Genomic DNA, 14,910 nt, shown 5'->3' on the forward strand with positions numbered 1-14,910 from the left:
GTGTGCCCCAAGGACGATCTGAAATCAATTAGCGCTCAGCCTCAAGTCACATGCTTTTGACAATTAACTGAACTACATATACACTTGTTTGGGTGGCACACATTTCTGATTTTTGATATGATAATATGACTAACAGTGAAATAATACAAGCAAATGATTTTATTTTCTCTGATGAACCTAAAGTTATGATATAATATGTATCATCAGGGATAAAAATCTTTTTGTAGATTATTAAAAAAAATAGGGTTGATAAAGGATTGAATCATCATTATCTGCTACATTCTGGTGGTAAATAAATTAAAGTGATAGGTCACCCAAAAATGTTAAAATTCTGTCATTTATTCACCCTCATATTGTTCCAAATCTGTAAAATTTCTTCTGCCGAACACAAAGAAGGATATTTTTAGCAATGGTTGTAACAGTTTTGGGGCACCATTGAAGTATTTTTCTTTTCTACTATGGAAGTCAATGGTCCTCCTGTTTCCTGCTTGATTACAAATATCATTTATACAGGTTTGTAACAAAATATCAAATCTTTGCTTCAGTTATTACCAGTAAAAGAATGACTTACTGATTGCACTTTTTGTCCTCACTGGGGACATTTAGGGGCGATTTCCCAGACAGGGTTTAAAACAATCCATGAATAGATCTTAGTTATATTAGGACATTTAGGTAGTTTTACAAACAAACCTTACAAAAAACAACATCGGTGTGCATCTTGAGACAAAACAGTGGAACTGATATGTCAGTGTAAGGTGTTTTTAAATAAAGACAGCTCATACATGCATTTTAGTCTGGGACTAAGATAAGCCCTGTCTTTAAAAAACACCCCTTAAACCTTCATCTGTTGTGGGAATAAAGTATGACAACTTATGTCTATTTGTAAAGACATTCACTTACGTTACAGCGGAAACTGACCCACAAGCTCTGTAGCAATATGATTGTGCTGTGTCATGGTAAATGATATGTTTGTTTTCTTGGTATATTTGTTTAAAAAAGCAGTGACATGCTGTGAAGAAATGTGATGTTTGACTAGTTTAGTTTGGTAATTCTTGAGTAATAACATTTTTCCCTGTTTTCATACTATGGACATTAGCATGGACACGGTTCATTTATGGTAACCTGGATTACACCGACTTTTACGGTTAGTTCTGAGTCAGACAGAGAGTGTGACGGGGTGGTGGTATCTCTTATTTGTATAGTGAACCGTTATCTCCATCTCTGAGTAGGACCTTGATCGGATAAATATCCTGCAGTAGTCAACAGTCACTCACAAGCTCTAAGATAGAGCACACAGACTGCAGCACCAACATGGCCCCGTTCGTACATGTGGCTGCTTCTATTTTGCTGCTGTCCACGATAACGGCAGCGGTAAGCAGTAAAGGTTTTTACTGTCAGTGAAATGGCAAATTTGTTATGTGTTGATTTGCTAATTTTTTCTCCTTATCTTTGCTTAAAGCAAATGAGAGGGGACTTTTCACCATCACAAGAATGCCAAACAAGAGATGAGTTTGTAAGTATCCCATAAACCATCTACCTTGAACTGCTTTTAAAACATTCAGTTTAACAGTCACTTGTTTAACTGTGCTCCCTCATTTTCTTTTTCTTTTAGGGGACATACTGCCCAACCACATGTGGTGTCGCTGATTACCTGAATCGGTACAAGCCTGATGTGGACAGACAGCTGGATCAAATGGAACAAAAATTGGAAGAAATCTTCAACCTTACCAAAGGAGCACAGGACAAAGTGGTCTACCTGAAAGACTCAGGCACACAAGCCCAAAAACAATCACCAGGTAGCACAATTTATCACTTCTTTAATGTACACGGGTACAATATATGTTGCCCGTGGTTTATAGCAGGCTTCTATTTTTTTATAATTTTGAGTTTTTATGTTAGTTTGCGCTTTTACTGTCAATGAAGTTAATGTATATTTGTTTGCCAGATACTTACATCAAAAAATCTTATAACATGCTGGAAGATATACTACGATTTGAGAAGAGCATTATAGCTCAGGAAGATCAAATAAAGTAAGAACTTGTTTTTGATTAGATTCTATAGTCTTATTCAATCATTAAGTCTCTTTTAACAATATTTTTTGTTCATTGCTTTAAACTTTATCCTCCACAGTCAACTGCAGGTAACCCTACAGGCTAATGAGAAAAAAATGGTTGATCTAAAGCAAATGGCTCTCCAACTGGACCAGATATGCAAAGAGCCCTGCAAGGACACAGTGGAGATTCAGCCAATAACAGGCAAAGGTATAGACTGTTAAATGTTCAAACATTAGCAATGATCAAACCATAATAATAGGACGGTACACTGAACTTATATCCGAAGCTAACACTGTTGTACACGTTGTCCCAAGACTGTCAGGAAATTGCAAACAAAGGTGGTAAAGTTAGTGGACTCTACTATGTCAAACCAGCAAGGGCTCCGGAAGCATTCCTGGTCTACTGTGAGATCGACAGCTTTGGATCAGGATGGACTGTCCTACAGAGGGTACATGATGCAACCGAACATGCACAAATTTTCCATTAATCAACATTTAAGTTTATTTGATAAAACACTTAATGTGAAATGTCAGTGAAAATGACTCAATATTTTTCAGAGACGTGATGGTAGCGTTGACTTCAACAAAAACTGGATTCAGTATAAGGAAGGCTTTGGGTACCTTTCACCAAACGATAGAACAGAGTTCTGGCTGGGTAATGAGAAGATGCACCTGTTGTCTGTTCAGTCCCAAGTTCCTTATGTTCTGAGGATAGAAATGGTCGATTGGGAAGGCAACAAAAAGTAATTCCTTTGGGAAACCCTCACATACATGTCTGCCCAATGCTTTTGAATTTTTAGGTTGGAATACCATGAGCGGAACTCCGCAATAACCTTATTAAAGGCTTCTTGGTTATATTTGAAAGGAAGTTGCACATCTAAGCGTTATTCCAAACACAGGACTTTGTTCTGCTAACATAATGTTTTTGCCATGGTTGTATGACCTCTTCAATCTAAACAAGCATGATGCTAAAGATTATATGGAAAATAACCAGTTTTCAATATGTTGTCACTATTTTAGACATTCCTTTTGTAAGACTTGTTTGTACAAAATTTTCAGGTACGCTGATTATGCCACATTCAAAATAGGACCAGAAGTTGATTCATATCGTTTGACGTACGCTTATTACCATGGTGGAGATGCTGGTGATGCCTTTGATGGCTTTGACTTTGGAGATGACCCCAGTGACAAATTCTACACATCTCACAACGGCATGCAGTTTAGTACACCTGATAAAGACAACGACAAGTTCCATGGTAACTGTGCCTTAGAGGAGGGGTCTGGCTGGTGGATGAACCGTTGCCATGCTGCTCATCTCAATGGAAAATACTACACGGGTAAACACACAAACTTTAAAACTTTTAAAACCTCTAACTCTCTGATTTACACAAAAAATTTTTTAATAAACAGCAGAATTAGAAATCTTTTTCCTGATGTATTGTTTCTCTCTTCACAGGTGGCAAATACACAGAGAAAGATCATCCGTCTGGAACAGACAATGGCATTATTTGGGCCTCATGGCACAGTCGCTGGTATTCTCTGAAGGAGACCACCATGAAGATGATTCCCATTAGTAGGCTGGGTGTTGGAGGCCAACAAGGTGTCAAGGATTTTGGAGGCCTGGGAGACATTTAAAGACCTTACCAGTGCTGTTCCAGTGGTACTGACCTATCATCTTGTTATGTTGAAATGCAAGAATGACATGTGAAGGACAGTTTTAAGCATCTGTCCGTTCATTTCCATTTCTTTTTATTATGATGTTCTCCGGTTGATTGTTTTACGTATATTAATCTATGCAAAAGCGTACTTTACAAAGCATGCTGATTTAAACGTGTAAATTGTAACTGGTCTAATGCACTGACAATTAATGATTAAATGTTTTCACTTTTTGTAAATGAAAGTTATTTGGTCTTCATTTCTTACCATTGTAGGTAAGGTTAACAATGTATGTAAGGTACACAAATAAATTGTTATAACGTTTAAATCTGAAGTTAAACAAATGTACAAAAGAAATCTGAAAATAAAGAAGATAAAAAGAAAATAATTCATGCTAGGAAGCGGTGATTATATAATTGGTACTGTACATTGGGTACATTTGCTTTATTCAAATAGTGTCTTTTTTAGCTGTTATAGGCCATAACACTATAATATAATATATATTTCTGTAGCTGAGTGTCTATATAGCTGAAAATCATGATTTCAATTCTGTTATCAAGCTCTATTACTAGTTGAGTAACAGTGTTCACTAACATTTGTGTGTGAGAGACTGTGTTTCCAGTTCTACCTTGACAGTAACAGAATTGACACTGACTAATGCAGACAACAGTAAATCATGATTTTCAGCCATTTAAGATAATATATTATAATGTGGTTCATAACAATGTGTACCATTTTTTTTATTAATCTATTTGAAAAAAATCCATTTGAAAAAGCTGAAGAAAATGACTTTGGACAGAAAATTGACATTTTTATACCAATTATAACTATTCACTATAAGCTTAACATTCCTATGAAATTTCAGTATTTTTTGATATTTGTTGTCAAATTTGACATTACAAAGTGTAGGAGCCCCGTTGAAATTTCGATGTTGAGAGTGCATCTGCGTGTTTGTTTTTCAGATTTTGAGTGGGTTTCTTAACCTTTGTGTAGGAGTTGTGGGCAACATGATCAATAAGTCAATATTGCCCAATTTTGCGTTGATAAAACACTGCAATGGTGTCAACCAGGCTGTACTCCAAGCACTGATGTTCTCTGATGCAAAAGGATTGCATAATATTTGTTACCCTTTAATCGATAAATACAATGTCAGCTAGAAAGTGTGCTCTTAAGAGATAGTTTATAATTTAATGATCCATCACTTATTTTATTTAATAATCATGTGTAATGTCACCAAACTGTTACCTTTCACAATAACTTGTGTGTAATTTCAGCAATTGGAGTTTGGATTTGCATTTTAATTACTTTCAAAACAGTAGACTGGGTAATTTAGGAATACTAATTTCTACAAGGGTCATGGTACTTTTGCATACTATTAAGGATGTATGGGATGCAGGTCTGTTTATTGTCCACAGTGAAAAGTACCTCTCTTCTAGCTTCTAAAGAACAAAATCTTTCCTAAATATCTTCATTCTGGTTCCATGGGGGTATGAACGACCAACGGTGAGTAAATACTCATAACATTTTCTTTATTAGGTGAACTATACCTTTAAGATTAGCATGTCAGTTGTTTGACAGACATTCTGTTTACATGTTGCATACATAAATGAGTGTTCATTTATAAAAATAAAAATGTCAAGGCACTCTTAAATAATACTGTCCAACAGTGACAGTGATAAAGTTTAAGAAAAGTACTAATTTGAACCAATAAACCTCAAGCATATACCATCTTTTCCAGAATTCAAAACAGTTTTTTTTTATTAATTTCCGAATAGCCCTGAAATTTATAGTCTGACTTGGTGACCTGTAAAAACTGCACACTGATTATTAAATATAAATCTTTTTTATTTCCAAGTAGGGTTTAGAATGATCATAAGTAAAACATCATTTATGAAAACGTAAAAATTTAGAGGAGCACTTTTTGGAAACAGCTGTTGGAAAAAGTCGTTTAATTGAAATTTATCCAGCAGTTTTGAGTTTTTTTTAACTTAGTGAGGATTTAAAGAATTGCAATTTGAAAAAAAAATCTATTTTTAATTTTGGAATCTTTTGGAAGTACATGGAAATTTCCCAAAATATAAGGATTTTTTTTTTAATGAATTTGGTAAATGCAAAAATCTATATAATTAAACCTACTATCTTAATTGTTCAGTGTGCGAATACTGCTTTGTTTAATGATGTTGAATTAATTTGCTGTTAGAGAGATCGGTCACCCAAAAATGAACATTCACCCTCTTCGTTTCAAAAATACATTTCAATTTTCTGCTGAAGACACGAAAAAATACATTTTTGAGCAATGTTTGTAAAACATTTTGGAGCACCTTTCTCCTCCTATGGAAGTCAGTGGTGCTCCTGCTTCCTTCCAAATAGCTTCCTTTGTGTTTAGCAGAACAAAGAAATTTATACAGGCTTAGTTGAAGCCTCTCAGTTGACCATAATGGTAAAAAAAAATTCTGCTATATAGTTTGCCAGATCATCTGAATATTGCTCCTACTTGTAAACGTGCTTATTGTTATAGCTCTAAAGGCAAAACGTTAAATTGAATTTCTGTAAAAGGTATGTGAATAAAAAATAAATTAACCTGCGTTATCCCAAACTTTCTCTGATTGATAAAAGGGCTACAAGATTTATGCACGACAAATTATTTACTATTAATGCCTTTTAATTCTTTTATGAATTTATGCTTTTCATTTTGAAACTAATGAACCTGTTAAGAAAAGTTTTTGCGTTTGTGTAAATGTGAAGTAAGGCAACAGATTTACAGATTAAAGGGTAGACAGATTTGTTTTACTATTGGGCTTTTACTGTAAAATGGTATGGTATGTAAAATTACATGTATGGCCTTCATCAAAAAGGCTGAATTGTAAAAAAAATATGCACAAATAAAAAAACAACAATTGTTTATTTTTTTAAATCTCTGACCATGTGCACTTTAAGTATTGGATTCTAATGGTTAACGGCAATGAGTTCCAAAACAATGTCTTGCTTATTACAATGAAAAATTGGTAGGACTGGTCACATACATGCTTTTGTTATGCAGATAGACAAAGCAGCACCTTACGACAAGTCCTTTCACAATTACTTATACTGACAAATGAGTGTGACATTTGTTCATGCTATAAGCATCAGTATTTTGTAAATCATCTAGACAACATGTAAATGTAACCAAAATCAAAGCTTCAATATAGAAAAATGTAATACAACAAAAATCTAAAATCGTTTCCTTTTGAGAATTTCAGGTTTCCAGTTAACTGGGTGGGATTCTTCAGTCTAAGGGAGAGAAAAAAAAGAATCAATAAAATAGTCTAAATTTAAAATACTTAGTAAATAAAAATTAAGTGATTTTACTATGCCCACAATAACCTACTATGCACATTAACACAAGTCTTTTAATCAGATGTTGCATTAGATCTCACTTTTCCCTATAAACATTTAACAATCAATGATTTCTTATATCCAAATTTCCCTCAAGACAGTTTGATTATTAAATTCCAGTAAGCTTAAGTTTTAAATGAGAGTGTCTTACTGCCGTGTCATCCTCCTTGTAGACCTTAATGGTTTTGTCAGCCTCTGCTGTTATGAGTCGACTCTCAGACTGGTCAAATACGCATGCAAAGATTCCAGACTCGCTGTCCAGAGAACCTGGCTGCACCGCAGCATGAATCCTCTGGAAGTTATAGCCAGTCCTCCAGTCCCACATGTGAATTGTGCCATTATCAGCTGATGTAAAAAAAAAGAATGGTCAAGAATCGATTGAGGAAAACAGCAGGAACAAGAAAAAAAGAAATGTATGGGATCACAGTAGAAACATCATTGACAAACAAGAGTTAAATATACAACCCTGTATGCAGTATATGCATATAAAGTATATACAAACAATCTTCATATATTTTAAGTAGTTAGTATTTCTATTATAACATTGAAGGATTATATGAACAACATTTCAAATGCACTTCTGGTAAAAATAGTCTTTGACTACAACTAACTAAGGATGTCCCGATCCGATATGCTCGATCGGTATCAGGGCCGATCTGGACTTTTTGGCTGGATCGGACATCGGATCGAGGACCGACAACATGACCGATCCAATTCCGATATGTGCGTTAGCCATGGTTGTTACTAACAAGCTATTAAAAGGACAACGTATTATAAAAGCACCATAAACGTTTTTGCACTATATTCAAAGTCTTTTAATACACTCAACAGCTTCATGTGAAGGAACAAACACACATTTAAAGATATTTAAGATCACAGAAACACTGTAACTTACTCGCAAACTGGGTTAATCCATTGGTGAAGTGGACGGATGAAACGCATCATTCACACAGGCACACACAAGATAACTTCACGCTATTTTAAAGATCTGATTTTATAGTCTCAATAAGCCGTTGGATAAACTTTCCATTATGGTGCGAGGATTCCCATGAGAGGATGCTCCAAGGGCATAAATTCTGCACCCAGAAACCCAATGAACGTAGCGTGTTATGACTTAGGTGCATCAATTCTGCACCCGGAATGTACATAAAACTCCGGTTAAGCACATAATTCCCAAAATAACCATCTGCACACTAAAGCTTTTTTACTATGACAGTTTTACGCAATTTAGAAAAAAATATTTTGCATACTTAATTGATCAAACGTACCTATTATATGTTCTCCTAAACATTGTCATGATTAATATTCACCGTGTCCTGTAACTTGTAAATCATTTTAAATTATTGACTTTAACATTTTAAATGATACTAGATGTAGCAGAAAGCACTAAACACATTTAATTACAATATAGTATCTGGCAGATACGGACTGATATACTGAATTCTGATATCGGAATCAGATCGGAAATGAAAAAGTGGGATCGGGACATCCCTACAACTAACTTTGGCCTTACCAAAACTTGGAAACAAAGATTTTTTTCTTTACATCGAAAACAAGCATGCACTATACAGCTGCTTGTAAAAGGCAAGACAAAATAAATACATGTTTTAAACATTCCTGTTAGGACTATAATAGGCTGTGGTTTACAACTAAGTCCTACTGTATATTTTTAGCAGAATTGGCCCTGGTAAATAAAATGGTTTATTTTCTCAGCTCCTGACACCAATACTCCATCTGAATTGACAGCCAGTGTGTTTATAATAGCGTTATGTCCTGAAAGATTCTGAATGAAGTTTCCATCAGGAAATTTCCATTGCTTAATGTTGTCTGGAGAACCAGAGGCAAAGGTGTATCTGTATAATGAAACAACGGTGTTTAACAACTCAAAGATAACCAACAACTGGTAACATTACAGGTTGTTAATATAATTCAGTGAATGAGATCAATTTTATTTATTCAGTTTATGAGCCTATTTTGATACAGAATGACTGCTGGTTCATCACAAAAACCTCACACAGTAACTTACTGTCTGGGATGAAGGACCAACGCTCTCACAGATTTCTTGTGATTGGTCAGAGTGGCTCTCGTCTTGCCAGCAATCAGATCCCAGAGTCTAATGGTTGTGTCATGACTGCCTGAATGAATAGAAGGCACAAAGAAAACCATCAGACAATAGAACAAATTAAATCAGCAGGGGTTTATAAACATATTTAAAGATAATTGAAGTTTGATTACCTACTCTGTGTAACAGATGAAATTTTAAAGGGAGTTTAAATGAAATTTGCTTACCTGTAATAACCTGTGGCTCAGCGCTTTGACATTTGACTGTGGCTACTGTGTTAGTGTGTCCAGTAAGAGTGTGGACATTCGCCTTGGTCCTGATATCCCAAACCTACCATGTACAAATAACATAGCTATTTAGTATTTTTGTACAGCAGGTTTATTGTGATCAGTTATCATCAGGAACATTAAAGTATTGAGGTGTGGGTACATATGATGCCTTACTCTCGCCGTGGCATCTCGACTACAGGTTACCAGCACATCAATTGTGGGGTGGAGATCAAGGTCATAGACTGCACTCAGATGACCGTGATAGTGTCTTATAACCTGCAGACAATGTTAAACTAATTACAACTGCTTGCACAATCAAAAAAGCAGAGAATAACCCTGAACACACTACACATTTTTACTTTAAACAGAAAGAAATACTGAATTTTTAAACTTTAAGCTTAAAGAGTTCATACCTTGTTATATTCTAGATCCCAACATTTAACCTGCTTGTCCTCCCCGCAGGAGAAGAGGTACGGGCTGCGTGTGCTGACAGCCACACCTCGCACTGTACTGATGTGACCAGTTAGAGACAACTTCAGCTTACCACTGGCAAGATCCCAGATCTGTCATGTGAAAATATATATGTAGTTGCTAAAAACAATCTGTTAAAATGGCACACTCAATCCTAAGTATCTTTTATTTGGTGGTACTATTGTAAGTAAAATGCAATCCGAAAAAATCAAGTAAAAAGTAAAGGGCATGTGATTTATCGTGCAGCCCTACAGGGCAGATTTTGTTAGGATATTTTTGCATGGGGTAGAATAATCTCTAGTTTTCCAGAGAGTCAACACCACCTACAGTATCTTACAGGTGTGAATTTGCAAAATGTTTTGTTTGGTCGGGAAAGCGCAGTGCTGCAGTTATACATCACTTTGCTTCGCTTTATCCCAAAAATGAAATCAATCATCTAGGGCTGCAGCTATCGATTCTTTTTGTAATCGATGAATCTAGCACCTGATCAATTGACTAATCGGATAAATTTGTTTGTGTGTTTTTAAACAACCAAAACAAATAATGCACAACAAAAATGATGTGGCCGTATGATCAAGCATATGGCTTTTATTTCTAAAAAAAACTTTTGTCTCCAAAACTAAGCCTATTTATTGCATTTTTTACCCATTTAGTGTTTATACTCTAAGTGCCAGTGCCAACAATTAAGTGATTTATTAATATGCACAACAGGTTTCATGCTGTAATCTAGCCGTGACATCAAAAGTAAATATCTGTTTTATGTAGATTTATACACCTGCAGCATTTACCATTAGACTGCTAACAAATAATGTATCATTTCTGGGATAAGCCTATTTGCTATGGTAACCTAGTAACCTGTGTGTGTGTGTGTGTGTGTGCACGCGTGCTGTGCATGAGGAAGAGTGACGCCCCAGTCAGACCAGTTGCTAAACTGCAGTTTGGTATGGCACGGCAGAAATACATACATTAATTTTCAATAAACTCTGCAATTGGCTTGCATCACTTGCATTGTGGGTGCATTTTAGTTGAAGCATCCGTTCTAAAAATCGTGTCACAACATCACGCCCCTTGTATACAGTGAATGCATGCTGAAATTATTGTTGTGTGGCTATATAAAAGTTTAAGCATATGTGACACCGCGATTGGTCTGACTGGCACGTGAGAGAGACGAGGGTGCATGCGCATCTTTACCCTCCGCCATCGTGCCAACTAAATTCAAAATGTATCGTGCTGTGCTTCCTGGACATTGAACAGCGGTCCATGTGAATCAGATCCCTGTGCGTCTCATAGGAATTTAACGAGGCTTTGAGGCAGAATTTTTACCGAGGAATTTTTGTAATCGAGTTACTCGAGTACCGGTAACTCGATGAATTGTTTCAGCCCTGCAATCATCACAGCTCACCTTTATAGTTCTGTCTGCTGATCCAGTCACAAACCACTGGTTGCCAGGCTCCACTGCTATAGATCTGACCCAACCAAGATGTCCACTAATAACCTGAGAAGCACAATAGAAAAACATTGGCATAATGAACTGGAAACATAATTTCCAATCAAACACCACCACTGTAAACAGTCCCCCTGAGCACCATCTCCAAGTATTTTAACATCAGTGAGTTTATTGTCGCTGAAAAATAAGTTTTTTTAGCATACAAAATATACAAAGAAAAGTACTTACCCTGTAGAGTTTCCATGGTGGATGCCATTGTGGTTTGGGCATTGTAGGAGCCCTTCTTGGCACCAGTGCAGAAGTTTTGGTGCCCCCTTCTACAAGAGACTGCCATATAAAAACAAACATTGTGAAATGAATGTCAAATTTAATGTTTGGAGGCATGTAAAATGTAACAAAAGCCTGCTAATATCTAAAACAACATGACAAAGTTAGTTACAGTACATTCCATTGTGACAGCCTCCTGGGACTGGAAGTGCAGTTTCAAAAGTTCATGGAATAGGAGGTACTCACCAGTGCATGCTGTGGAGGGCGAGACCTTTCTGCACCTCCTGCGTGTCTGTGAATATCTGCCACACTGGCTGCAGTTCGACCAGCATCCAACCTGCAGAGTATTGAATAAGATATTGCCTTAAATGTGAATAAATCACTACAGGGTTCAGTAAGGTCAGTGTGTTTCACTTGCTCAGACCAAGGGTCTCATTTATAAAACTGTGCATAGGATCCTTACTAAAAGAGTCTACGTACGCACAAAAGACAAAAATTGCATACGGCAAAAAATATTAAGAGACAATGTTCCCTTTATAAATCACAGATCACCTGCAAGTGTGCGTACATGAATCATCTTTAGATCCCACCCTGCAAGCCCGTTCTCCTGTCAAGTTTGTTTTTTATAGAAACTATTACTGCAAGGTTATTAACGCTATACACTGTAAAGATTATACAAATCTTAACAATCTACAACATTGTAAAATCGGTTTACATGACACCATTTTCAACTAAAACCAGAAAAGTTTTTCTTTTTAGGCGTTCCTTTACAACAGCATTTTGTGGGCCTAGAAATGCAAACTTTTGAACAAAGAGTTTTGAAAATTATGCTGTTATAGCCTCTGAATAATTGAGATATTTAGTGAACGGAAAAGTGTCTGCACGCACCTTGCTTGAGAGGGAGGAAGGGCAAGAGCCATGGAGTGAACGCCTGCTTCACTGGGCATCTTCTGCATCTGTGTGTCTGCAGTGAGGGTAACACCTGACCAAATTACAAAGAAACTTTTTTTAGCAATTCATGTAAATATTAAGTATTCAGATTCTCCACCTGAAGATACAATACAGTAATGACTATAAAGACCATCTGAGCCTTACCTGGAGCAGATGGGTATGGATGCGTGCCTGTCACCAGGTAATCTGGAGTAGCATCTGCATGAATACAGTCATATCTTAATAGGCATGAAAGACCAATAGATTGATGCTAAACTGTTTTTCTTATTTTTGATCCTGCTGATAGTACAAACAAAGTTTATTTACAAACATCATGACACTGGTTTATACAGCTGGAAAAGCAATCATGCAGAAACCTTTTCCTGTGTTTGTAACCAGCACTATATGAAAGAGACATACCAGATAGAGGATATTCTGGCTGGCCATATGGATCAGAGGCGTGGAGCGGACCTTTGTCTCTTCCCTCTTTCAGTACAGGCATGTGTAACACAGGTCCATACTCTGTTCTCATCTTTGCTGCCAACTTCATCTTGTGACTACAGCACATGCAAAGTTCAAGTCAAGGTAGGCAACATGTTAGGATATCCGTTGTTTATTCTGAAGAACATTTTACTACGTTCAAAATCATTTTTACACGCTCAGCCCATCTGGAGTACACAGAGACACAAATGTGATACAGCTAGAAAGCTTTGCAACAACACAACATATCGTATACCCTGGTCATCAAGTACAGGCGCGTAATACACCCTATTAAATTAATAAAAACATTAAAGTTCGTTGTCTACAAAATATAGCCACAAATGCAGTGAATGAATGAGTGTTTACCTTTTGTCGTCCAGCGCTATTTGTTTAGCATGATCCGCCACAAACATATCATGAGTCCTCTTTAAAGAGCGAAACACGAGTGTGTGCACTGAGTGCTTCTGTACATCCTGTAAGGATAAATAACAAGTAAATCAATCTCAGATCCTCGCAGTGTGATACATATACAGCAATATACACGATCACACATGTGCTGAAATAAAGCGCGACGCTTTTATTGGTAAACGCATAGTCGCGCAGTCAGATAATTCATCTAAAACAGCAGCTTATGAACGCGTAGTTACCTCGGTCATGTTTGCTTTCCCGTCTTAAACGCGATTATGACGATCAAACTGAAAAATAAAAACTTTACACGACACCAAACAATCACAAACTGAACCGGACGTAAAGAAGCAAGACTTCCGGGCGCGGCATCACGTTTCCGGTAAAGCGTTACGTCAAAAGGACGCGTCAATCTTTTGTACACATTTCGTTTAACTTATCTATTTTTTAATTATGATAAGAAGTTGGATAATAAGGCTTTTATAATCTATCTGTTAATTATATTTGTTAAGCACCATATTCATTGTTGTAAATTCAGCAATCGGAAACCTCTTTTTTCTGTGGTACCTAAAAACTTAAAACAAAAATATAAACATATAAAGATATTTATATAAACACTAAGAGTACGACCACGAAAAAATCTGTGTATTTGTTTAATACATTTAAGTTATTGTGATCTATCAATAGCTTTTTATTTTTTTATTCAATATTATTATAATTTATTCATATATTTACTTTTGTTTGTATTTATGTTTTGTTTATTGTTAGATCTTGTATAGTGTATAGGCTAATGTTTTTTGTTTGTTTGTTTGTTTGTTTGTTTGTTTGTTTGTTTTTTTATATACCCCTGGCACTTTTGTAATGTTCGTATTTTAAAGCAATCCAAAAAAAAGTGTAGAGAAAGAGGAGCGTTCCGACGTTGTTGTATGTGGAATGGTACTAAAAATTTTACTTTAAAGTACTTTTATGTAAAGAAATTGAGTAAAGCTAAGCCAAAATGTGAACAATTTATGAATACATATGACACTATAGCCTATAACCAAAAATTAACACATCCTTTCTAAGAGTGTGTTTGCGTTTATGTGTTGTATTTTTTTGTTATTCGTTGTTAGTTGTAAATGTCTGTTTATAGTGTATATTAATAATGATAAACAAATAAATAAAGTATGCAGGCGTGTAGTCTGTTTAATTTCCAGCTCATGTTTAAACAGCCTGTATATTTTATTCTGCAATAAAACATTTTACTTTCCAGTTGTTGTTGATATTTAAAAAAGAATACGTTACAATTTTGCTAATTTATTATTGTAAATACAGTAAAACCAAACCTTTATTTCTGGTTCTCGAAAAATAAATATAAATGTATATCAAGACCAATGTTCTAATGTGGTAACATATTTAAATAAGCATTACAGTTCTAACTGCCAAAATTGTTGAAGTTCAATAAAAAAAATCATTAAAAGAATTATTGAAATCCACCACAAATTGTGGTCCACAA

At 35.7% G+C, this 14,910-nt stretch overlaps 2 protein-coding genes across 2 annotated transcripts; one reads left to right on the top strand and one right to left on the bottom strand.

Moving 5' to 3' along the window:
* The first annotated feature begins 1,200 nt into the window (after window positions 1-1,200).
* Window positions 1,201-3,953, top strand: fgg (fibrinogen gamma chain). The gene is made up of 9 exons (XM_055205371.2): window positions 1,201-1,371; window positions 1,460-1,513; window positions 1,613-1,796; window positions 1,946-2,030; window positions 2,131-2,261; window positions 2,369-2,502; window positions 2,612-2,796; window positions 3,113-3,390; window positions 3,510-3,953. Exons 1-9 carry the CDS (start codon window positions 1,312-1,314, stop codon window positions 3,686-3,688), a joined length of 1,290 nt encoding a protein of 429 aa, XP_055061346.2. The 5' UTR covers window positions 1,201-1,311; the 3' UTR covers window positions 3,689-3,953.
* Window positions 3,954-6,592: 2,639 nt separating this feature from the next.
* Window positions 6,593-13,816, bottom strand: plrg1 (pleiotropic regulator 1). Its single transcript, XM_073864092.1, has 15 exons — window positions 13,658-13,816; window positions 13,377-13,483; window positions 12,951-13,087; window positions 12,696-12,749; window positions 12,489-12,582; window positions 11,847-11,937; window positions 11,562-11,660; window positions 11,289-11,381; window positions 9,829-9,978; window positions 9,590-9,691; window positions 9,374-9,476; window positions 9,111-9,219; window positions 8,794-8,937; window positions 7,236-7,425; window positions 6,593-6,979 (listed from the first exon to the last, which is right to left on the bottom strand). The coding sequence occupies exons 1-15, from the start codon at window positions 13,664-13,666 to the stop codon at window positions 6,920-6,922; spliced, it is 1,542 nt and encodes a 513-aa protein (XP_073720193.1). The 5' UTR covers window positions 13,667-13,816; the 3' UTR covers window positions 6,593-6,919.
* Window positions 13,817-14,910: the final 1,094 nt, after the last annotated feature.

Source organism: Misgurnus anguillicaudatus, chromosome 3 (genome assembly GCF_027580225.2).
Source record: "Misgurnus anguillicaudatus chromosome 3, ASM2758022v2, whole genome shotgun sequence".
In the NCBI taxonomy this organism is placed as follows: domain Eukaryota; kingdom Metazoa; phylum Chordata; class Actinopteri; order Cypriniformes; family Cobitidae; genus Misgurnus; species Misgurnus anguillicaudatus.

What these genes read in the sequence shown, in the direction of transcription:
- fgg (XM_055205371.2), top strand. Translation starts at nt 1,312, where the DNA reads ATGGCCCCGTTCGTACATGTGGCTGCTTCTATTTTGCTGCTGTCCACG. An exon ending in GCCAAACAAGAGATGAGTTT is followed by an intron (nt 1,514 to 1,612) that starts GTAAGTATCCCA and finishes TTTTTCTTTTAG; the next exon opens with GGGACATACTGCCCAACCAC. An exon ending in AGCCCAAAAACAATCACCAG is followed by an intron (nt 1,797 to 1,945) that starts GTAGCACAATTT and finishes TTTGTTTGCCAG; the next exon opens with ATACTTACATCAAAAAATCT.
- plrg1 (XM_073864092.1), bottom strand. An exon ending in GCCAGAATATCCTCTATCTG is followed by an intron (nt 12,750 to 12,950) that starts GTATGTCTCTTT and finishes GTATTCATGCAG; the next exon opens with ATGCTACTCCAGATTACCTG. An exon ending in CTTCCTCCCTCTCAAGCAAG is followed by an intron (nt 11,938 to 12,488) that starts GTGCGTGCAGAC and finishes AATACTCTGCAG; the next exon opens with GTTGGATGCTGGTCGAACTG.